Here is a 27382-nt window from a genome sequence, read left to right on the forward strand (position 1 = left end):
TATATGTAATTATAATGTGGCTATTTTCTGAAAATGGTAAATATAAAGTTGCCGACCCGGAACGTCTACAGGTTGGTTGCATTACTGATTGCGTTGCTACTCACATTCCACACCAGTCGAAACATGTATATATGAGTGCGTATATATGAGTTGGGTACGTGTGGAAGTTTTCCTTGAATTTTAATTTAAGTTTAACATGTATATTTGCATATGTAATATGGCATCACATACATATGATACACATATAATGATTACATATATATGTATTAATTGCAAATTGTATAAACATCAAAATTTAATTTCTTTTAAATTTTAAATTTGTTATTGCCACGCCGCGAAAGCGAGACTATTTACTTATCGACATCATTGCGCCCTCAATGCATTTGGCACTGCTATTGAGATTATCGTAGTCATTTTATAAAATAATACGACATAGATGCGAGCACCCATAACAGAAGCGCTGTGTAGTTTTAGTTCTCGTTTTCTTTACATACACAATCTTGCTTTACAATAAAGAATATATTGGTTTCGCATCAAAATTCCTAATCCCCGAATTGATAGCGTTTGCGCGTTTGTCGTTTGTGCGCTTGCGTATAGTGCGTGACTTGAGGTCAACAAACCGGAAGATAGAAAAACATGTAAATTATCTTTGCCTATTGCAAAATATTTTTATATAGAGTTAGTTTGGGGTTGAAAAACTGTCGCGGTCATATTTAAGAAAACATCATTTTTAAATGAAAACTCACTTTTTATATAGTTCATCGAGCTGTTCCTTTTGTACCCGCTGTATTCTTCACGGTTGTCAGTATCTTTTTTTACCTTTTATATTTTGTTACCTACCCTCGTTCGTTGCTAGGTTGGTTACGCTTGCGCAAAAAGGATTACATCTCGTGTGTCGATAATCCGGAAATTCGACATTATCCATCTGCGTGATGTACATATGCACCTTTATATATGAAACAAACCTTTCTAGGATTGCGTCAAAATTATACTTCGTCACAGATAAAAAAAATCCAGAATAACCAGACGGCATTATAGTTTTAGTGAAAACAAGATTTGATGAGGACACAGACTAGTGAATGATGAATTTTAAATTTGGACAATAATAACCTATGACAGTACTAACAGTTAGTAACATTATTTCGCTTTTTGTAAATCCTGGGTACAAGACTCAACATAAAAACGGGATTGACTACGACAACTACGTTTAACATGATAGGTGTAAACGTATAAAACCACATTTCCCCGGGGTATATTGATATTTGTAGCTAACATATCTAGTACTGTAAAATATTTTAATTTATTTTGAATTTTCGCTGAAAAAAACTGTTCGGGTGTTATGCATGGAGTTTATTTTCACTGACTTTGAATGAGTTGAATGTAAAACATAGGAAAAGTATATATTCGATAGATTGCATGTTCATAGAATCACTGGTCTTCAGCGGAAATAGCGAAAATAAAGTATTTCACAGTATACCGTGAGCTCAATATTGCTTAGCCACTGAGAAAGGAATACAAAACACAAATTGCTTCGTATTACTGAGATTACAAATGAGTTCATTATAAACATCAAGATTATATACTTGTATTATATACTTGGAAAACGTGCTGCGCTGAAGTACATTATAAATAATGATTAACCTTCCAATAAGCTAGGGTACGTTCAATAAATACAACAAATTATGTAATATGCTTATTCCTCAATTGTCAACTTTAGAAACAACCGATTAAAAGCCACACAATAAATCTACCTCGGTTTCCAGACAAGATATGAGTAAAAATATGTAGCTTTACATAGGTAAACACTTATATAGTGTGTTCACTAATTTGGAAAAGGAAATGATGAAGACACGATACCTAATCCTGAAACAGATCTACAAACGTCGATAATGATAATGGCGGAATACATTTATAGCAACTTATCGTTTAAATGCCCGGAATATATATACTTCCACTCAAGTTCACGGTAGACATAATTGATCTCTTAGGAACAGGATAGGTCATTTAGAAAATGAATTTCTGGGTTTTATATGTGTGCATAAACTTATCCTGTACGTTGTTTATGACGTTAAAGATTTGAACTGCGCATGTCCATCGAACCACTGTAAGCCCATGTTCAGTGTACTCTTCACTATTTCAAGCTCGCACATGCTGATATATGTGACTGTAATTATTATTATCCGTATTTACCTTAACTTTTTTTCTACGAACAAATATGATAGGTAGATTAATTAATGGGATCCTTTGAAATGGGAAAATAGGCAATTTCCACCGCTCGGCCCAGTGGCAACGATTAGCATTATATTCATTATTACGTACTTCTGTAGTAGATGGCTAAGACGTACAAATATTTGTATCAATGTGAATATTCGCTGAAAATGGTAAATACAAAGTTACCGACCCGGAACGTCGACATATTGGTTACATTGGTGATTGCATTGCAACTCGCAACATATTATTTCCTTTTTCAAAACCAGTTGCAACATTGCATATGTGGTATTTGTTCGTACATGCATGACTATACAAATAACAAATACAAATACATATAGCACAGATAATGAATTTGAAAGCAATTCAATTTGTTTCAAATATTCTAATTTGTTATGCTACGTCGCAAATGCGAGACCCCTTACTTATTGCCATCATTGTCCCTTTAATGCAGTCGACAATATCGTCTAGTTTCAGTACTTCTTTTATTTATAAGCTTAATACATTATTGCAGCCAAGGCATGCGTATTGCTTTCACATCACAGTTTAGCAGTGTTCTCGTCTATGTTTTACTTATACAGACATCTTTTATATTTGGAACAAATCCTTTTTCGAATAACCTCATGATTTTTATGAATTTAAATATTGATATATAGCAGTTTTGTAAGAGTGATTTTAGAAAATAACAAACAGATTTGATGACGAAATATATGAGTTAACGAGTAAACACGTGATGATATTTACATATATTATCATTAACTTAATTTCTTATCTCCATGATTGGGACACTATATGTCACATATTTGTGTGAATATATCTGGATCACATTACTGTTGTAAAACTATTCAATAGTCTTAATGTGAGTTTTTGATAAAAACAAAACATCACACGCCGTAACTACACACAATACGCTATAAGTTTGCTTACGAAGGTATAAAACGACACGTGCATATATTGCCTGAAAACATATGATATCTCATCGATAAACGCGGAGTGTGACGTCGTAAGTACGAATATGTTATCATTAGAATAAAACACAAAAGTGATGTTACTATAAATCAAAGCTCTCAAATCACATACAAAATGTATAAGCGTAGTTTTAATATCTACAAAGTATTCGGTATTCGATCTATTGAATATGAACAAATTAACTGTCTTTCTATCAAACAAAGATAACTACATAAAAATACAAAAAAACTGATAAACAGACGTGTTACCTAATACAGGGAAATGTCAAGGAAACTGCATTTTAATGAATTGGTTATAACAAACACATTGGCCAGTCAGCATCATTAGAATGCCAGTCTATAATCAACACAACCAAAATGTGTATATATCATCGATTCTGTCAAGAAATAGAGCAACCTTTTCCAGGGACTTTTATTAGAACACAATAAATGTCATTACAGCTGAAGGCATTTACTGATATTAACTACTGCGGGATAAAAAAACATGGCAATCAATGATAATTTAAACTAGTGAGCAAGCACAAACTGAACTTTCATCTAACTGCCAGTGAGCGTTTTAGAAAAACTCACATAAAAGTTTAGTACCAATTATTGGTGAGTTCATGCCATGGTTGATTCTTTTTCAATATAGCGAAAAACGCAGCGACAAAGGATTTTACTAATTTTAAGCAAGTGGAAAAACGTGTTCCTTCTCCCAGTATCCGTCACACAATTGCAAATGATCAAGATGATTTACTGAGTGATAAATGTTGTAATGTCCTTGATAGGCTGTATCTGCACGTATCCCCATTATCTACTTGATGTTCCATCTTTTCAACAACATATCGTTAATCTGTACAGCTTTGCGTGCGTAGCTTGCAGTCTTACTGTACTATGGCACTGTTACTTTTGAGATGAGACGTTCACTTAGTGTGAACTATAGCACCTGAAACCTGAAGATTTTAAACGAGGTCGAATCAAGCAGGAGTAATACCGAAGCATCTAGCTAAGTGCGCTATACAATATATACGTAAATGCAATATGCCAATGATTGACGTAGTCATATCTCCGAGTGATTTAGAAGCGAATCAAAGTAAATTCAGTTTCCACTCTCGGGTATAGCACTGTTCAAAAAAATGATTTCCTAAATTCTATAAACTGATCGACCTCGCGGAAGTAAATGTATCTAGCATTCTAGTTAGAATAAAAAGCGGGCATGCTTTGCTGACCTCATTTTTCCTCCCGGAAATTGGGTAACATTTCGGAATGAAACTCACATTGTGCAAACAATACCGTACAAAAGAATCAAATACAAACACGTTACTAAATATTGAATCAAACTATTTGTTCAAATCTCGGTGGGATCTAATTTTAATCCAGCTGACTCGACAGAACTGTTTGTATATACACTGCGATGCAATCCCACCGTCATCTCTGCCAGACACATATTTATTTCAGATTTGTGTTCGGCATTTCATTACGTGTCGAACCATTACAATCATTGCGTTTTATTTTCTAACAGTATTTGTTTTTTCCAAGGCTCACAATCGTGCGTCATCTGTATAATTTGATTTGTGGCGTTATTTGTTGTAATGGTATCCATGGATAATAAAATGAAGAAATTACGACGTGGATTATAATGGAAATGTGCATGTAAATGTCTTTTACTTTACTGTTATGGGTTTTCCTACTGTATTTTACGAACACAGGAGTCAGTGCGAGAATTTTCATGATGCGAAATTTGGAGATGTTGGTCGATGAAATGGTATGCCAATGTCAAGTATTAAACAGTCCGTAACTCTGCAGGATACACGTAAGCGTAAGGTAGCTGGTCATGTAAACAATCATACGAACTGACAATATTGGCGTATTGCGATACCTTCGTTGTGGCATATGTATTTTTGTGTTGGTATATTCATATTTCCGTGACAATGTATAATTCGTCGCAGAAAAACAAAACAAAAAAACAGTGATGTTTTTAATTTAATGGATAATACAACACGACCCAATTCAGTAACATTACTATACGTATAACCGTTCTGCGTATTCAATGCATTATTTTATTCCATGAAACATACATGATTACTTGTGAAATGATTAACAGTATCTGTTAGAAATCTGTGAATGTAAACGCATTTCGCATTAAGTGCACATGTTAGCAGATAAGACTGTTCTTTGGACATCTTGCAACAATGAAATTATTACCATAATACAGCGTACATTGTATTCCTATCGAGTCCGTATCATGTTCCAAATACATAGCTACTATTGTCATTCTGTGTGTACATATGACAGGTAACATGTGGCAGTTAATGTTATAAACTATACATACAAACTATGATTTAACCACATATTAAATAAGTGGTAGTAGGTAATTGCAGTTTTTTGTCAATATTGTTATTTTTATTATTAATTACCAGGGTATATTTACCTCTCACAAAAATTATTATATATTTTCAACTTTTATTTCCCTACTTTTTCCATACTTTATTCATAAAATACAGTAGCTGTGTAGGCATTTGGAATGCTATACGTTTATTTGGAATGACCACAGACCACATTCTACTAGAGAACGCACATCATCTGTACAGACATGACACTACAACGCACTAGTCTTCGAAGGTTATAACATCTCGAGGCATAATTATGACTCATTTCATCTTGTTTGATAACTCCGGAACATTCAGATACAAAAAAAGAAAATTACATTGCGCACGTAGGTCGACACCCCCGAGTAAGATGACACTATCTACGGAACCCTATCGTTACTTCACAATACTAACATTACATATAATGCGCTGTCTAGCAGAAAAAAACGCACCTGTGACGTTCGGACAAAATATGACTTAATACAGTCTGATGCACGCAATAGTACTCAACGATCTTAGTTCATTAGCTATTTAAAAAAGAAATTTTTCCAAAAAAAACGCACGACATATTGCTCCAGTAATTGACTTGGCGACGACACGCAATGAAGCATAGGACTCCCTATGCGTAAGATTAAATTACTGCTACACAACGTGCATGCTTGAATAAAATCGTGTATGTTTCCTGGAATAGAAGCAGTATTCCGCGATGAACAACACAGGACAAACATGCTGAGATAACATTTAACTTAACCCAAGATTTAGTATTTATTAAGTAAGACTGGATTAGTAATATGCAACCAATTTGCCACAGTATAATGTACTACATCTGTAGCATTTCTCTGTGAGGTATAATTCATGCAAAATGAATGACAGAAAAATCAATGAGAAATTGCGGCAAAGGATAAGAGAAAAGTGGACTTTCCAATCAAAGTAATTTCGTATTCATGATATCTACTCTGCAATTTGGAGACAAACAGCGGATAACACCCCTAAACAGACACAATTTCCACTTAACGCCTCGGTGAGGAAAAGTACTAAGCGCGATCAATCACCGAGTATACAGAAAGCGATATAACTGAGTAATATCGAAATCCTCATTGCGCACGTAAGCTGCGACAGAACAAGACTAAACATAATCAAACGTTCGATAGTTCACTGTACATGTACCATACATTGAATGTCTCGTTTTTGCATCCAATTTGTGAATCTCTTTTGAAAGTGTGTATTTTTGTCAACGTAATAATTTCCCACAAAAGGGGGCAGCTTAAGGTAATATGGAATACTTACGCGCGAGCCCACCATGCTTCCATTTTGTAACACTTAAGCAACACACGCCGTCCGACGTCTGTGGGCCTCGAATGCAGTATTATCTAGAGATATGCTAACGTGTAAAAAGGAAAGGAGCGGTGAAGCCTCAGAAGGATTTCGTACCAGGAATTATATTTCCTACATGTCAGACTCAAAGCCGCGAAGTTATTATTATAAGTAGTGACGTGAGTGGAATTGCTAATGCAGTTTCGATAGTCAGCGTAAAGGCATTGGATGGTCGTGCTCGAGAACAAGTGAATATTGTTTACCGGAGAACCAATCGAGCCTTCTTCCTTAATACGTTGCCGTTACCAGGGGGACGGTACATATCATAGAAACCGATTTACGACTGTAACAAGGACAGCTCGGCATGATACGACACAATAGAGGCTTCCGGCATAGGATACACCTTCGTAACGTCACTCCATACCGTTCGTGCATAATACTGCCAAGTAGTGCCTTGGGCTCCCCAGTGTGTGCATGCATGCGTATATCGCAGAGTGCATCGTATGCGCATAAACCAGAGGGCATACCATGTTAATGGTGTTTTTGCATTATACCGCTAGTCCTATTAAATGCGTATCTGCTTGCATCAACTCGGTCCTCGAGGAAGTGGCTACCAACTACTACGTGACACGCGTGATAAAAAACAAATTGTTTGAGGGATGAAAACGCATTAATTTTCAGATGCTGAAACAGCTGTAGATTTGTTTGACTGAATCATACCCATGGAGGTATTAAGAAGCTTTGGGGAAGTACAATACAAACAATCGGTCATTTTTGCTGAGTTGCAAATATCAGTTTTCTCTAGAGGGTTAATACTGGAGGCTAATTAACTAGTGTGCGAGTGGTTTAACATGTGTGTGTGTTTGTTCGTAGGAATATTCAGGAGGTATCTAAATACATCGATAAAGCCCAGTTCAGACGTCTTAGAAATACGCCGGCGTATAGCCAGCGTTGAATCGCCTCACATTTAGTATTGCACTCAACATATTATAATTATATTAAAATATCGGCGTTTTCCGATTCAGATTTCAATAAGGCTCGCGTTCAAGTATTGTTGTTACCTTGTAATTTGTATTGGAGTGAGATATATCCCGGTCTTCACAGTGATTTATATGGTACATTTATGGTTTATTTATCATTTGTTCTAGTTTGATAGTATGGACATGATGATTGATGATTGATGGCATACAATAAATCTGTCTTGATAGCGCCAAACAGTACGATAAATGCTATATTTATGAGTAATAATATGTATACATAGGATTGTACATAGGATTGTTTAATGCTACGATTTATAAAGAAATGATCTGTATATGAGTAAATATGAATTTCGTGCAGTTAGTGGAGACCATTGCAAATAATTGAATTTAATTTCATTCACACATTTGAAATTTAACATAAAACTGATTAGGATTTCAAACTAGATATGCTGAAATAAGATATTAAAACGATATGCAGTTAAATGTTCTCCATGTATTAAATTGTGAACATAAAAAAACCAAATCAGATTTAGATTCGCACTTCATAAGTTTTGCAAATGAAAAGTTAAAATGACAAAAAGATCAGCAGACCATGTACTAATTATATGAAATATTTTTCTATGATGCAGCAAAAGCTAAAGTAAACTCTCGCAGTGGTGACATGATGATTCATTATAATATTAGTGGTGGCGGATAACATCAGCGTAACGCGTAGCTAGCAAATTATTTTATTTCTTGAAAAAGTTTTGAGTGATCGTATTGCTGAAGGTACATTTTGGTTACTTCAGTGCACTTTATTTGTTTTACATCACACAAACACAAGGGTGTAAAATAGTATACATACAGTATTATTATTTAGGGATAAAATATAGTCACAAAGTATATGTTCATTTTATCACCGAAGCTGTTATTAATAAACGACCAACAAATAAGCAAATTTAATGATAGGTGTGGACAAAACATAAAGAATAGACTATTTTGTCACATGTTTCATTTAAAACAGACTTTTCTTTCTGCTTTTTGTAGTGAATTATATAGATTATAACATGGTACCGATTGTATGTTAAAATCATCATCCCAGCCATATATATAGTAATATAATTGACATACAGACACAAACACAAGGACATAAGATCCAATAAATGCATTCACAAATTCAATGTAACTAGGTTGTCATATGTAACAATAAAGCACACACGTATTAGGCGTGCATTCAAACCAAGCCTTGTGATGCCCATCTCACTTGTTATTACGTTTTTAATCTCACATGTTACTGCAAGGGCAAACATGCCACTTTATCCACATAGTAACAGGCGGGATATAATATTGCAGATATGAATAAAGAGTGGATAGCAATCAGAAATGGCGTTAAGGGTGGTAAAACAATTTTGTTTGTACACTAAAAAATCTATTGCTCCTAAGAGAAATGGCATGCCTCTTTGTGTGTCCAGAATTACCAGAACCATCTTGTTTTTCAATGGCCCACCAAGGTAAAAACAAAGGACTAGTTTCTAATATGATGTTTAAAAATTACCCATGAATATTGAACAATTTATCGTAGATTTCAATCTATCCTTATTTCGAACTCTCACACAAAATAACAGTAATCATACGGAGCATCTCACTTCGTATGTGCCAAACACTTGTATTGTTAGTTTGATTGAAAGCCATCGCTTCAATTGTTTATATAAGTGAAATTATAAAATAAAATAAAATAAAATAAAATGTTAGGTGACGTTTAGACTAAACCAAAACCTAAGCTACGTCGTTACAATGTTACTTTGTTCCTATAAATTGTCATCACTGGATAAAGCCTGTATGACAAATTCAATACTTTGGTGCAGCATCAAATGTAGATTAACTGTAGCAAAGAATCTTATCAATATGCGCGGAGATTAGAGACGAAGATTGGCTCGTCAATCACAGGCATTCAGAGACAGTGACGAAATGGTAGTCTACGTGACAGATCAGTATTATTCTTCATGCTGCAGATGGTCAATCTATCACATGTGCCTGATTGATAGTTTATTCATCATATTAATCTTTCATCTTCCATTGAATAATAAACATATGTAATGAGTATTGTTATAAATTCTCTGAACTGGAGTGTGTGTATCTGAAAGAAAGATAGTGAAAGTGAGAGACAGTGAGAGAGAGGGGGAGGGAGAGATTGAGAGAGATTGAGAGAGAGAGAGCAATTGCTTTATAGTGAATATATGGACAAGAGTGTTTGTCTGGTCATACCAAAGAAGTTTTCCCTCCAACTGTGGATAATAAATGACGATGTTAAATTGGAATACAGTCAGAGCGTACACCGTTTATCACTGTGTAATGGATGCACAGTGATTTGCCGTAATTGATGTTTTTAACTACAGTGAAGCGTAGTTGATTGGCAGGTCAGTTGAAGTAATGTACATGACACACATTAACATAGACACATTTCAATGTAATTACGTCTCTGAAAATCCGAGTGAGTTGACCTAGTTATACAAACAGTGAGCTATATATGCCATTGTCTGTTTTCAATGTTGCTGCTAAATGTGTCACTTCGTGTACACATGAATATGTGAATTCATAATAGTGAAAAGTAATGACTGACACGACGGCAAACGAAAAATGTAAGAGAAACTTGTTAGGATAATTTACACATTGTTATGTAATATACTCGCATCAAATATTGACGGTGATCCATTGTAGTTTATGATTCACGGTTTATTGATGATACAATACCTAAATTAATATAAATTTTCATCTTAATCTTTTTTTTAAACTACTTTTTTATTTTCGTTTGAAATTATGAACATAACAAAAACAAAACACTGTATTTTTATTTTTTCAAGATAAGGTATGATTTGTTAATGTGTATAAACCAATATAGCTACTGAAAATTCAACCTTTTAGATCAGCTAATGTCTAATTCAATATATATAGAAATAGAATCACGAAACATGGACAATTTGTCACTTGGTCAGCTAAAACTAAACTTACATAAATCATAGTTACAAAATGTCAATCGTCTAGCACACACAAAATTACGGGATGACCATTAAGATAATTTACACTAGAGATATTAATCATCATGATTGATATGACGTCACTATTATTTACAATGTGTTGGTAATTTTTCCCTGTTGGCCACATATTGAACAAAACTAAATTGCCAAGAAATCACATGGTAACCATTAAGATAATGTACACCATAGTTATAAATCCGCGAGGAGGATGTGGCGTCACCATTAATTATTTGCATTGGTAATTTCCTCTGCCGGTGATGCTAGAATCATAACGAATAAACACAATAGGAGCAAATAAGAAAATGGGTCACAGTGGATAAAGTAGATCAGCTGGAGCTGAGTTGAATTTGTTTTTATTCTGTTAGATTAGCCGATAACGCCATTGATGGTGAATCTTGGATGTATAGGATGGTTATACGTAGATATCCCAAGCACAATATTTGGTATAGATTAACAACGAAATTGTGTGTTTGCACTCTGAACTCTCAGCACGTGATTATGTCTACATTTGAGCAATCAATGATGAAGAGATCGTTGCCATGGAAATAGAACCGTAGGCAATTACAATCCCTGCTTCTAAATTCTGAGTGTGACGTATTTTATGAATGCCGGTTGTTAACATTACATGCGAAATCAGCCTGCTTGTCTTATGCGAGAAATCAGTTTGTCACTGACAATGATTATTAATGATATTGGCATTATCACATTACCGGTAGATACATTGAGAGACTGTGCAATCAATGCATCTGCCTATAGGGGGCTATTGCGGTTAAAGATACATTCATTCGATTTTAATGGAATTGAGTCAGAATTCGAGCCCCATGACTTGATAGATCGAAATCCTGTGCTAATTCGGAATACTCTGTATCGACCTTGCATTTTCTACAATTTAGCCCAATTAACAGATTTGCAGCGACACATTTGAATATGAAATGGATATGATGTTATTTTGACAACTTTGGTAATGAAATGTCAGAAACATTTACAAAATTGACATTATTTTTCGTCATGTGCTTAATTTGTTCATTATTAAATTACGTGTACTCGAAATAGCCATTCAATGATAGGCGCCTAGCAGCTACCACAACAGTCCGTGACTATTGACATAATTTCCTACTGTGAGGCGACGCATGAGGGCTCACTTCAATTATGCCAGTTGTGTTTACTGACACGACGAATTTGCTTGAGCAGGACAACTGTCATTTTCTGAACGAATGTTATCCAAGATGAATGTAGGTGGAAAGTCATTCTGTGTAATAATATGTGCCGGTAAACGCATACATCTATAGCGATTGATACAGACACATGATAAACACACGAATTCGCGATAAGTTCACTTTGCTGTACATGGGATCTGTCTAGTGCGGGTTGCACCCTCTATTGGTGATTATTTGTATACAGCTACAGAGGGCGCAAATCGGTCACGTTTCAGATCAATCAAAAGATAGATTAAAGGGCGGTGGTCGTCATGTAAATATACAATGTATTTTACATGCGTTGTATACGTCGCTATGTGTCCCATATCGATAAGGACTCGGCGCGACGACCACCGCACTTTAACCAATTTAAAAATAATCGCATAAAAAGTAAACCATACCTGAACTCGTACATTCTATTCAAATACTTTAATTTATCAATCTTCATCTCTCATTTTTTTCTCTGATCTCAAGATATTTCCATTAAAAAGACGGAAGTTGCATTCACGTGTGTTTGCTGTTACATGTATCGTTTTCTTCCTGATTGTTCTTGTTTTGTCAAATGGTGCCTGTTGTTTGTTTTGTGTTCCTATAATACGACTTTTGTGTAATTTCTGTGGTAGGGTTAAATCATGATTGGAGAGATATAAAGCTATAACCAGGAATAGTTTTCACTCATACTACTATGCAAACCATTATAACACCGTAAATTGCTGATGATTGAAAGGCGCGTTCTCATTGGTCGATTGGTACCATGTTATTAGGTTAACGGGGTCAAATCACGAACAGCTGACTATGCGAATCTCCTATACCGATGTTCGTCCATAGTTGCATGGCTAGTTAAGGCAAACCCCTAATGATTCTTTCACGTTAAAACATCCTGATAATTTTCGTTTCCTTGTGAACGTTCTACGCATGGCTGAATTGTAATCGTCACGGTAACCATAAGCCTAAATAATGAGCTCGGCTGCGCCTCATACAGTATTGCGCACCTCCTCGACATAGCTTTGTTATCATGCAATGATGGGGAGTGTGTCTTCCATTAGATAACGGGAGTGTGGGCTTTCATTTTTTGTTTTCCTTTATATATCCTACTTTCTGTTTCCCTTATTTTCATAAAAATATGCGTTCATTACGAATGTATGACCCGTTAATGTGTTACCGAACATGCGTCATGAACCACACACACAAGCACGATCAACCGTGTTGTAAATCAAACAATACGATTGTCTATCACTAATATTACAAACACTTACTATTCAATATTACTCTGTTTGTTAGTTCTTGCTCCAAACAATTAAATATTTTTGTAGAATAATAAATAATATATAAAATACTTATATGATGCAATATAATTCGGCAATTGCATAAACCATTACTAAAACCCCTTTCGCCTTGAAAATAACATTTATTCAGGCAAAGGCAACGTGATATCTCCTCTCCGACCATTTAATTATTTTTTTAAATGAACTTATAATTAAGTTTGACTTCCATAGTCTTGTACAATCAATTGTACAATTTAAATTTAAATAACGATACTTAAGTAAAATGGACTGCTGTAATCATATATTGGACCCCTTTGGCGAAATACATCATAACGTGCGAGGTCGAACACAATCGAATAACTATTTGTAGAGAAATGTCATTAGTTGCACATTTGTATTGGTATTATGGTATTACTTGGCTCTTACATTTTTACAGGAAATTTCGAAACTAAAAATCGTGAATGCATTCATGTAAACGCATTCCCAGTCAGAGGCGACATGCGAATATTTAACAATTATATCTTTAAAAGCCACCAGTGAAATGATGTATAGTTGTGAATTGCTGTAATCTCATTTCAAGGACTGTCGTAACCACGTGTTCACATCGATGTTTACAATGTATGTTTTATCTTAGAAGAAATGGTTTTGTTAGCAATTTATTGAAATCCCTCATTACCTTTAAAACGTTTTTTATCGAACGTTTACGAGTATAACATGCTACAATATCTTCATCTTTGTAATCTCAGTGAAAAAATCACACGAGTGCATGCCACTTTTTACCCTACACGAGTTAATGGTTAAGGCACGAACATTATAATGTATTAGAAAGTCTAGTATTTCGCGGGAAAAAAAAACTATTGATGAATCAGTGACCACGCCTTCGCATGATGGCCCAGTTAGCTAACTGGAACGAATTTAACCTGGAAAGCAAATCCTTCCGTTCAGTAGAAAGGGGGAAACCCTCGTTTCCTGTCGGTAGCTTCAGATCAGAGTTCCTATGTCAAAAAATGTCCTGAAGTCACTTAATCAGTGAATCGCTACAAAAGGGCTCGGGGAATAAACAAATATCGTAATTATATCATATTATTCGTCGGAACAAACAAGTTACGTTTTATTTTCGTATTTTGATTCAAATGGGATTGTTTTTAATTGGACAAAAACTGGACTAGAATATGGCTTATATGTTATTGAATACCCCAAATGGTGACTCTTATTACGACAATGACTTGCCTAATTATGCTTCACTGGGACAATTAGCTTGATGATATTGTCGGAATCTTTTAAATTCTACATTTACACTAACCCATAGCCATGACTTATTATTAATAAGAGTATTATTAATAAGTCAAGTAGGTGATCATATTCAATTTCACCTTTAGGTTTACATTTTTGGGACAACGTCATTATCACACAAGTGACAACTCTTTCCATTGGTAAGAATGAAGAATTTACGTTCTGCGTAGCGCGAATAATTCAGACGGTTTTATTATAATAATATCATTGAAACCGAAAAGATAATGCGGTCACGCGTTGTCGTAGACTTCCTCGTAATTAACCTTTAGATTTCCATTTACCAGTAATTGATTCAAAATTCCCATCGCCTTCACATATTGCACGGCACGACATTAGGTTAATAAGAAATGTTTTTATTTGTAAAAAGAATGAACCTTATGTTCACACGAAACATGAATATGAACAGTCAGATGATTGAGTGCCGTAGTGCTGCTCAACATAAATGAGAAAATAATCACCACTACAATGAAATAGCGATAGTAATTAACATACCGGCAATGCAACATTTTTTTATAACGTTCTCTCCCTTGCTAGAACAAAAATATACTCTCTTATGAATCACCTACTTTCATCAATAAAAACGTTATATGTTTCGGATATTTGTATAAAATAGATTTGAATAACTCAGCATGTGTTTTTATTATGTGTCTGCTTTCAGATAATAAATTTGTATACATAAGTAGTGAATGTATTGCGCGGCGCAGCTATTCACTCGTGTTACATTTGCAATGTACTGTTACAAAAAGAAGGCCATGTTACCAAACCCATTAAATTGCGTGACGTAATAGAGTAGGGTTATGGTGAATTAGCAAATAATAGAAATGTGTAGTATATAACAAATCCGAGAAAAAGATGAAAAATCATAATTTCAGTAGTTAACTTCATAATTTCCTTTTCTTCCTTTGCTTTATATCTTAATTGCTCGATGTGATTTGAATCGTACACATTATCCAACTATTGAATTCTTTCGACGTATTATAGTTTTGACGATTTAATTTGCACATTTTATTGCACAGATACGAAGCCAAGATTTTTTGTTATTATTAATGGCAGACCATAATCCAGTAACGCACATTTATGTGGAAAATATATCTCCATCTCTATGACCAAGCGAGTAGTTAGCTGGTTTATTTTAATGAAAGTCTTAAACAATATTTATATGTTTTATAGTAAGGCAACATACATATACTACTGAATCTCTACACATATCACCAATGGTTAAACATAGCGGTTGTTGAACAGACTTATGATCTGTAGACTCAAGTTTAAATTGTACCTTAGGCTGAACATCACCCCCCACCCTGGCTGAGTTTGAGAAGTATTTGACAACTGATGATGATAATGATGATTTATTTTCAACAATTATATGACATTTTGGATAACCAAGCGTCTCGTTGATGTACTTCGATTAATTACACTAACATACTATGCAGCGTTTTGCTACGTTCGTAGTAAAGCGTCGTTGAGATGAATGCTTTGTTCAAATCAATCTAGTGTTCTCACGTCAAATATCATCTGCGAATTAAGCTGTCATAGCATTTGTTAAGGCACAATGAATAAATTGCGTAACAACGACCTTCTAATTTCTAAATAACTCAACAGTCGTAGAGATCAACTCATGCATTATTTAACAAACACTAAATGGGTAGGAATAATCGATATGCCTAACTCAATTAGACATGTAAACCCAATCTTGAAATCGTTGAAATCAGATGCAGACAACTATGTAATGGTGTTGCATGCTTTCAATACATTTGACAGACGTGAGAATTGACAATTTAAAAATTACGGAGATTGACTCACGTGATATTATAGGCCATCAAAGAATCGAACAGAATTACCGAACGAGTAAACTGATATTGCCAGTATTTTGCTGAGAGAGTATACGCTATAATACACACAATAATCTAAGCGTGTATGCAAATTAGGGTATATTTAAAAATTAGTTGGAATAACACAGTAGATAGTAATACAATTAATTATAAATTAACTACTTTTAGGATTCCGTCTGAATTGCCACCTAACACGAACTTATTTCAATAACAAATTTACGCAACTATATATATATATATATATATATATATAGTTGCGTAAATATGTATAAACATATATGAGTACTCCTTAAAACCTTAATCTGGTTGTATTGCAACTAATAAACTCATGAAAACAAACACGTCAGACGGAGTTTGGTTAAAGGCTTTGTTGTTTTTTCAAATTACTGATATTAGACGAGTGATAATAACGAATGAGCAATTACAATATAATAATAGTTAACTGATGCTGTATATCACTTCATTGCCGTCCTTGTACAGGTACCTCCATAATGACGTAGGTATCGACGTTATGTCATAATTATAACGACAAGCAAATGTTTAACATAACCTCTGCATAATTAAAGTATCAGATCAGTTTATAAATTATACAGTGTAATCATTCCATAAATAGATCAAACCTATTCATTACAGAAGAATTATGCGACTGTTGTTTCGCTTCGTTATAATTCGGTTATACTAGTTTTAAACAATATTCAGACTCCCATTCGTTTTTATGTATACTCCCTGGTCAGTTATTGCTCATCTAACCAAATTAAAGTCACTAAACTCTCAACACTTTAACTACGTATTGACATACTACTCATTGTCTGTCAGTCAATTGATTGTTGAATATTTTCATATTCACCGATTATGACCACAGATATAATAACATTTCTATGATACTCATATAGAATTTGTCCACAACTTTTCAAAAACATTCCACTCTCCCCTACCTATTTAATAGTTTGTTCCTTGTGGATTATTTTATTTAGTTCGATTGTTGCCAGTCATTTGTTTTGTGGTGTTCTTGGAAATGTTCAACGATCTATGATTGGATTTGTTATTTCTAATTTATGTAACACAGTGAAGTGTACAGTACAGACTTTGCATATACATTGTGTCAACGTACATGGAGTTGAATTAGTTGATCTCATGTTAAATTCTATTGTTTGATAACTAGACGTCTTCATATGTTACAAGAAGTGTGCAATTTAAATGCATTAAAATATCCTTAGGTCTGTCATAGTATAGCATATTTACCATATAAACAAGATTCAATAATCTAGTCTTCTTTCCATATGCAGGATAAAACTTATTCTAACTACTGGTGAAGTATATTTGTTATGATTTGTTTGTTCATCGACCTTCACGAGACACACATAGAACGATCTTCAGAACCAATACGACTATTAATAAGATGGATGAATTATATTTATCTATGACTCACGTTTACGTTACGGTGTTAGAAAGGAATATAAATTATGGGTTACGTAACATCTGACAGTATCAACGAGAATACACACAAACTGTGTTGACTGTTTCCAACAATGATTCAATGACAATATTGTACATGCGTTGATGAAGGTTGAAATAACGTTATTGTGTATGTTCACAATTGTCTGCTCCGCATAGCACTCGTATTCGTATATCACCGCTGACTTAAACGTTTTCTAAACTGCTTTTGTATCTTCAATTAATGTTTTTTTACTGTAACAGTATTGGAGACAAGCAATGGCCAAATTTACATTCGACGGCATTCTTTCTATTTATGGGAAAAAGGCAGTAATTAAAATCCACAATGACAATTCAACCATTATTTGTTTTGTTGTGAATAATTAGTAAACTGATTTATAAAATTCCGAACGAGTTATAGTTTTTTTGACATGTTTGTTTAATGGGAGTAAAAAATGTGGAATGGCCACATATGTATACAGATGATGATGAATATATATCGAGACTATTGTCGTGACAATAAAACGAACAGAATTGGTGATAACACACATTATAACGTTGAAATGTACCTGTTTTGTTTTTATTGCCCCATATATTCGTCATTTTAACCTTAATAAAATTGCGCGCTTCAATGAAACGAAAATGAAATGAAATTTGTGATTTTTCCACAAAAATATGCACATAGCAATAATTATATCCTGTCTACATAATATATATATAATGTTATATGGAATATAACACTGGATACGCGCACATGTGTACCTAACTCTTAACAATGAAAAATACGGAGCTTAAAATAAGGCAATTATTATTATTATACCTCATGACCATGACATCCAATCAGATTCGCGTATTGCAGGTAGACATATTCGTCTGTCGACCTGCTGCCATATTCGTAAGTCTATCTCCATCCGGGTACCTTATTTCTGAATTTACCAGATTTACGCCAATAACTTGTCAAGGGAACACGACACGCGGCATTATTCATGAACTGATTGGTTTGCAAGGTTTGCGTTCACTATTTGACTACCTTATTGAAGAGAAAAACTAGGATTTTGTAGGATTTCGCGTGATTTTTAGTCGCGCTTGCCGTGCATTTCTCGAGCGCTCAGCTACGCGCTTTGAGACATTCGATCTGCGATTGCGCAGTTCGTTTATCTAAAAGCGCGATAGTCGTCGCGCTGCGCATGTTCGACATTTGTGTTGATAAACATTGATTTTCCCACAATTCAATGCGCTCTTCAAATGGAAATCACAAGTATGAGGTTTGACCTGGGCGCGACTTGCACTGATTACCGCCGGTGACTCCAATCACATGAAAATTACCTAATTAAAACTTGGAAACGTGTCAGTTCGTACTCGTTGATCTGCACAACAGTCAAAGTCGCCTACTTTGCTTATATAAGACCCATATATCTCGCACATGCGCAGCGCGACGACTACCGCGCTTAAAACATCTGAGAGTCGTGGGCTTTGCCTTGTGATGGTTCAGTTTTGTTTGATTTTGTTACGTATTTTGATAGTTTTGACAGTATATCGATATATAATGTAAAGTGTATTTGTTAAAAGAGAATGGCGTTGATGTAACCTATACTCAAGCATTGTGCAGCACGGTGTGAAGCTCATTTCCGTGTTCTACATGTAATGCAAACTGGAACGCAATCTAGCGTATAGCTGCGCACTATTCTTCGTCAGACTTAAGCTGCCGAATTATTATAGGCTTATCAATAACCCTGAAAGGATAAAGGCAGTAGAATTCAATCACTGATCTTGAACTCTTTCAACTTGTATTATATTTGTGTTCAGCTCTACAAGCGTGACCTTGAAGTTTGCCATGATTTAGTGCCACAATTTCTGTTTTAAGATTTATTCGGTATAATAATACAAATGTTCATCCCAACAGAGATGGACATACAGTTTTAGAGACCCTCAGAGCCCATTGATAATGAGTTCTTTGGGTCGCTAAAACTGTATGTCTATCTCTGTTGGGGTGAACAGTATAATGTTACCTGCTAATGCGATTATTTTACCACACCTATAGGCCCAACGGCTAAACATTAAATAATACACGATACCCACTAAGAATCGGATTCGCTCATAATAAATGTTATGACATTTGATATTTTCACAGAGTTGATGCAATACGTATGAATAACCCAAACTAGGTAAACCCAATTTATATATCTACACAAATTTACTATCAATCCGCACGGCTCAAACGGATAATTGAAATATGAAGGTTGACATTTAACGCAAATGACAGTAAAAGGCAACACTTTGTGTCCACTGAAATGTATAGCGTGGTAACACATGGCGTAGATTACTCATTGATTATACATACTTTTTTTAATCACAGCTGAAAAAAATGCTTCATAATTGATTTCTTTGTTCATCAGTGATCAAACTCGAACTTATCATACTGCAATTCAGGAAATACAAAAAGAGTATCAATCATCGACGGCAAGATCTGAAATATTTAGTTTAGTACTTTTTTTTATACACAATGACGAATCTTGCAGAGCGCCATGTTGGGTAAATAGAATAATCCTTTTGCGAGGTTTTCTATCATCTGTTATTGTGTTGTGTTACGTTCAACACTCACATCGTCACCTATATCATGTACGCGCCTGCCTGATTAGACGAGCACATTTAACCGTCAGTAAAAAAAAAACGAATCTTGATACATTCTTGTCGTAACGTGCTCTTATAGTTTTCTTCTGTGCTCTCACCCACTTTCCTTTAGTCAGACATTGAATAAATAATAACCGTACCTAATATAAATGTCGCGAGTTCAAGCTATGAAATGTCATAACAATTTACCATGCATTATCAGAGTAACGTGCGTTGACATCATATATTGAACAGACAATATGCTAATCATACATTCTTTGAAATGTCGTTTACCACTTGCAATAAAAAGTGACTTTTATTGTGAATTGGACTCAGATGACTAGCCACCATATTCAACGTATAGTGCAGTCAGTCAAGGACGTTAGTAAAAACATCCACGGGATCACGTGTTCGTGTGTTGAATAAATAAATTTCATGGATATAATTGGAAACTATTGAAAAGGCCCTGGGTACTATGCAGTTAATTACGATACCTCGACGCGAAATGAAAGAAATACGTAAACTTTCAAGTAGTAATTACGACGTTATTTAACAGCGCCTAAGATGAATATTTAGTGTCCTGGGGAGTTACTTAAACATAATCGGTGGACTATAGTCGATGCGAAATGAAGATTCATTGCACACGAATAATCGATATTCCCATGGACGTGTAAGACGTTCTTTATAATTAGACTTCTTTTAATTGCTCGGGCTATGTTGTTAACCGGCAGTTAAAAGCTGTTTTTAAGGGGTAGCTAAGTCTCGCGTGTAGTTATGATTCAGTGACTTGGTAGCACTGACTGTGACAAGCTGTGTAGTCTTTAAGTAAATACTAATGATTCTAGAGACAAACTATTATTGATACAGCTGGTCTATTCACAACCTTTCTGTTAAAAATCAACACCAATTTCTTTGCAACAATTATTATTAACAGTATTGAGAATGATTTATTCGACGCACACAGACAATTTCATACACGACTTCCATCCATCAATATTTTGGCATGATATAATCATTCCCAGAACATTCAATCAGACGCTTTTGGGCAAAAGCGCGTCGCAGATTGAAATGTGACAACACATCACGCATGCATTACGCGCTGTCTATTATTTAATTCGTTACTTAAGTACGTTTATGACGCGTCGTTGAGCACAACTGGCCAATACTTAAGAAGCTAACAATCACAGTATAGGGAAATATCTTGTTTTACTTTACTTTATTTTAAAATTCACTATCGTGTGAACAAATATTTAAAAACAATTGAAAAGAAGAGTACGCATGTGCATACGTTTAACATTGTTGACGACAAGATCACTCTGTAGATCGAGCAAACAACTTTTCCAGATAATGATATCGAGTGCGTCTTCATCGTCCCTCTTATGTACATTTGTGGTTGGCGACACTGATGTGGACTTGCAAAATCTGGCACTAGACTATCACCGCATAACGCGTGCGTGTCAATTAAATTCCATTCACTGACACATTCTATGATAAATCGAGCATGCAAAGTGCACTATGCCGAACGCTGGACACATTAAAGCCGTTAATCCCAGACTGCTTGTCAAACGAAACGCGTTAGTTCGGTACGAGAACTGAATGTAAAATAAGTGTTGTAATTATTTGACAATCATCAATGAACCGGAACCGGAACCAGGCAGTTGGTATAAATTCAATTTCCCGTATACATTTTCGAGCGATTGTGTTCGCTAAATCGCCACAGTCATAGCACCACACGGTGTTCGACATCAGTCGACCGTGACGTAAAGCAGCGCATGTTAGTTATTATAACAAAATGCGAACGCGATACTTGACGCTTGCCATGCTCACACCACTGGTAACGGCATGACACTGACATCCAGACATATTCTGATCGAAATTTAATAACATTAAGTAGGATAACTAAGCGTCTACCCATGAGCTTTGCGTTTTTAGCGTGTGTTGTTATCGTCGCTTGGAACTCAATTCCCGCGTGTGCGCAGGTGACGACCCTCCGCTTTATAATATATGTACCACAAAAACAGCGTGTACGTGACATTAGATTCAACTATTCTCTTTAATTGTATTCAGATGGATTGTGTAAAAAATGAAATGCCTGCCGACATGATACACAACACCGTGTATTTTAGAAATCTGACCATCTTACTGACACTTTCATTTATTCTAACACTGAATTAATTCGACACGTATGCCCAAACCTGACGCTAATCACGCAGTTCTCATTTATGATGGGCAATACCGATTATATGTGATGTTTGCCACCTGTGCCTCAACACGATATAGATTTAATATACCCATAACTCACCCGATTTCTACTAATTGATGGCTTACATTATTGCTAGCACTCAAACAAGCAACAAAAGTAATATTAATGAAGAGTCTTGACCGCGTGTGTTCTTATGGTTTGTATTTGGCGTTACGCAACGCAATTGACCTACATCCGTTTTATAGTGCACATTGTTCTTCGTAGTATAGATTTCGTAACGGATGCACGTTTCCGCAATGTTCACGAAGATACCCTCACTTTCATCCACTAGATTTTACCTACCTAAAAGCCGTGGCTCAAATTCAGCAAAACGTCTGAGATTTGATTTACAATGTTAATGCGACTAAGCGGACGTAACAATGAATTGTTGAAGCTTTAGTGAAACATTTCGAAGGAAACACTATTATGTCGACGTTTTTTGTCTTGCAAGATACTACTTTACACTACGTGATCAATCTTGGTAATGGCGGACGTAGTGGTGACCTTAGGTTTGCAGTTATTGATGGGGCTGGTTGTACGAGTACTACCTGAATACAATCTATGGTATTAAAAACTCGCATGTGGTTTAATAGATGTCAGACTCGAACGATGGTATTAATGGAAAACGATTTTAAAATCAGCAAAATATACATATCTAATAACAGCAGAAGCGCTGACGGGGCTTTCATGAATGTTAGTCTTCTTAGAGTCTAATAAAAGGGCTATTTACCTAATTTAGATCTAGACGAGCGACGATAACAGAAAACGAAATGTTTAATGATGTGCTTTGACGAGATTGACTGTGATTTACTAATGAAATAACCGCAGCGACATTAGTGTATTACAAGCCGATAAATTATACTAGCAATCTGCCATTATTGCATCTACGAATCAGTTTACAACAAATTAAACAATTCTGATCGATAATACGTCATTTGCGTCACTCAAAAAGGGTCTGTTATAATATAATTATCATGTTTTATGTATATATTGCTTTTTCTGCATAAATAATTGACAAATAACACTAATTATACAAATATAAGAACACAGAATCAAACCCCAATTTAGCTAGCATAGTGCATAAGACATTCCTTCCTAATTACAAAACTACATTCATTTCTATGTCTTGTGATTTCAATAGCGTTTTGTGCGATATATCAACATGTATAGTATGGGGAACGTGCGAAATTATAACCACGGAATGGTTCAAATGACCAGCCAGCTCACTAAAGTAATATGTTCATAATGCTGATACGTTTATATAAATCACACCACATTACGAGTTGATACAAATATTGCACTTATTTGGTAATTCGAAGCATATAAATAATAAATTGGTACACTCACACGAGCCGGAGTAGTCTTTCTTGATGCGTAGTCATGCTGCGGCCCTTCCTCCTTTTCACACAATAATGAAATTAACATCTACCCACATTTACGCTCATCCCTCAGGATTGTTTCATTCGCAAAAAAAAAAAAAAATGAAAGAGAGTCGAACAGTGAAAACAAGGAAGCAACGTCTACTTCTGTCTGTCGACGAATATGTCGTAACACCAATTGGCAGCAGTGGCGCATATGCTAATGATGTTTTCATGACGTGACATGACGTGTGATATGCAAATTAGACCTTTTCCAGTCTGTGTATATTATTTAACTGGAGAAAATCAAACAGTGAACACAAAGTGATTAGTTGCAAGCTTTCGTCGAGTTAATGTTAATATATAGTTTATGTATAATCAACGTGGCGGAACGAAGCGGAGAAAACAGAACTACCAATCAAACGAATGAAGAAATTTTAGAACATCATGGTCATTCATTATTAAGCAACCCAGAGGGCGTACGTTGCCTGGCAACAGCATATTCCCCGCTCCTTTTATTTGGGCTTATGCGTAAATGCTCAAATTATTAGAGAAATTCAAGGCCGGATAATTGATGACAATTTGAAATGTACAGATAGCACTCAGGAAAAAAAAACTAAACAACATAAAATGAAGAATGGTGATTTACATATACATTTGTCAGCGAAGGATGTGTGGCGAAGGCATACAACAAAGGGACGTCATACGGTGGATAGTGTAAGTTAAATAAACGAAGCAACGCCAAGTAGAGGTAATTTTTTACATACTTTTCCACGGGCAACACAATACTTGATATGTTGTATCACGAATATGCTCTCTGGGTGTTCATTATATGGTCTTGATTTCACGGCATTGCCAATGGCTGGTTATTATGTCGAATTATGAACATTGTAAGAACGAGTAATTCTGCCTCATTGATAAGGCATACGCATTCTGTGATGTTGGATATTCTCGCTTAATGTTTTCCAGTTTAATGCATATTGTACTTAGTATAAACTAACAGCCCTGACGCGTAGTGGTTAAAGCGGTATCAAATTATATAGGAGTACATTTTTAGACAGAATAATAAAGCAATACAGGTCAATATCATTGATATTATATGATACTGTATTTACTCGGCACCTTTGTTCGAATATGCAGTCACCGTCGTTATCTCTCCATGGACTAAGTTTGCACTTAGTTTGCTAGCTTATCTTTGATGGGTCATTATTATTTGTTTAGGCAAATTCCGTTTCTTGTGATGAAAATAATTTGCATAGAAACAATGAGAAAACTAACTTTATAAACGATAGAGTTTATTTTTGTAGTTACAAGTATTAATTAGAGCTCACGGGAATAATAAAAATAAAAAGATAATTAATTAAAATTAAAAAAAGAAGAAAAACAAGCAGGTTTGTTCATTACTAATAAATTCATCAATTCTTTATTTTTGGCAAACATTCGATACTTTGTTCATTTACTGATGTTTACTTCAGTTTTCTTTTTTTACAATATATTTTCTTGTTAATGGAAAAGAATATATTACATGAACACTATTTGCAATGTAAGTGTATGATATGAGCAACCAGGACTACACAAATATCCAAGTTTGTTGTGCTTTTTCTTGTGTACATGCATAATTTAACTACCACTGATGGCGCCCTCTATGACCAACGGAGGTACTAAATATTTTTATTAAACATAGAACAAATCATGAAAATATTAACTAGTGGCTGGAATTTATTGAGTACGTTTTCAGAGGTTCACTTTTATGTCCCATAGGTACCAGTAACATCCGGTGACGATCACGGTGGTGTTACCTTCTCACCTGTTTCAAGTTTCTGTCTGACTATTTTCATCAACATTTTAAGTATTGTAAATAAATTCTTATCGATATTCATTTTGGTATGACGTTTTATTTCATGAAAATCCCGAGTTCATTACTAATATTTCAAGAAACCAATTAAAATGTTTGCCTATATTTCTGTGTGTAGATATGCTGCCATGTTTTGAAGACACCTATATTGTTTTTGTGTGTGTCAGAGGAATCGTTTTGCTGTATAAGCGGTATATACTAGGCATAACAATAATTAATATCTAGTGTCATTTCACACAATGTCTACTTCTGATGTGTGTTTTGTTAGCGCCGATGAGTAGTGACATTATAACCGAACGAATAATCATGTTAGGAAATAAAATAGTAAATATTTAAAACGTAATAAATTCATTTCAGACAACCAACTCCTGCTCATGTTGTCTGCGTTAGAAGTTTCCTGCGCTGAGCACTCTGTCAGTTATATATTAGGTCTGATTTTTAATAGATAATTTGTAATATTTAGAACCAGAATAATAGCGTTAAGAAAACCTAAATACATCCGTGGACAACACTATTGAATCATAGGACACGTAGCCGATCGAATAGAAATGATTAGTCGTAAACAGATTCATTGCATGATCTCTGCTTTGAAAAATAGACATTATCACGTATTCCCATGAAATATCACTAGTAAATACGACTAGACTATTACGGAATTTTCCTTCAACCTCTATTACAATCTGATGAGACGGCGAGGGACATGGTCCCACTAGAGATACACATGTTATTCAAATCTCAAATTGTAAACATGTATGACAGTCATTATACTTGTGAATTACGTACACGATTTACCAGGAATAAAATATTATAAATAATTATCAAAGTTTACAATTTTCTATATATAATATTTTGCAAAGGATACATTTATTTATATCGAATAGTTACCAATGATTGCAAATACCTACTAGCATTTTTTATTTATGATATTTATCGTCCTAGCAACGTTTCCTATTATTAATTTTGATATATATATAAGGCAGAGGCACAATGTAAGGACCATAAAACGTGTAGTAATTGTAAATTTGTCAAATGAGAACGAATGCAACTCTTCAAAATTGATCGACTGTTTCAATGACAGTGAGGTTAACAGGTCGTGGTTAGGGTTTTATTATAACGATTCTACTTTAATGTTAAACATGTATATTTCATGCATGGCGTAATGCCTGAAGGCCTGCGTGTAAAGTGCTACTGACACTACTTTATTTTTACTACTTCTAATAAAATACAGATGCTCAGAGATTGTAATCAGTGTCTGGGTAAATGTCAATTTTGAAGGTGGTATTACAGACGTCATAACAGATATATATAGATATATATAGTTCGCCATGTTCAATGATAGCGAGTTCACTGTCGTTGCTTCACTGTCATCCTCACTTCTAGTAACGTCTATTAAAATAATCGGCTTGGTAACGACTAATGGCTAGTGACTAATGAAAACATGCATGACAACTGGGTGTAGTAACTT

The 27382-nt window shown here is 34.9% G+C and overlaps 1 protein-coding gene across 4 annotated transcripts in view; it reads right to left on the reverse strand.

Moving 5' to 3' along the window:
- Window positions 1-27382, reverse strand: part of LOC100376781 (tumor protein p53-inducible protein 11-like) — a 91575-nt gene that overhangs the window by 17563 nt on the left and 46630 nt on the right. The window contains exon 1 of one of the 4 annotated variants that reach the window (XM_078011026.2): window positions 24052-24271. The exons of 2 other annotated variants lie outside the window; for them this stretch is intronic. In XM_078011026.2, coding sequence (XP_077867152.1) covers window positions 24052-24086 — 35 coding nt within the window. In that variant the 5' untranslated portion in view covers window positions 24087-24271. Of the gene's footprint in view, window positions 1-6811; window positions 7003-24051; window positions 24272-27382 lie in introns of those variants that run through there. One more of the 4 variants, XM_078011027.2, reaches the window with a different exon arrangement.

This window comes from Saccoglossus kowalevskii, chromosome 1 (assembly GCF_978046115.1).
Source record: "Saccoglossus kowalevskii chromosome 1, keSacKowa6.1, whole genome shotgun sequence".
In the NCBI taxonomy this organism is placed as follows: Eukaryota; Metazoa; Hemichordata; class Enteropneusta; family Harrimaniidae; genus Saccoglossus; species Saccoglossus kowalevskii.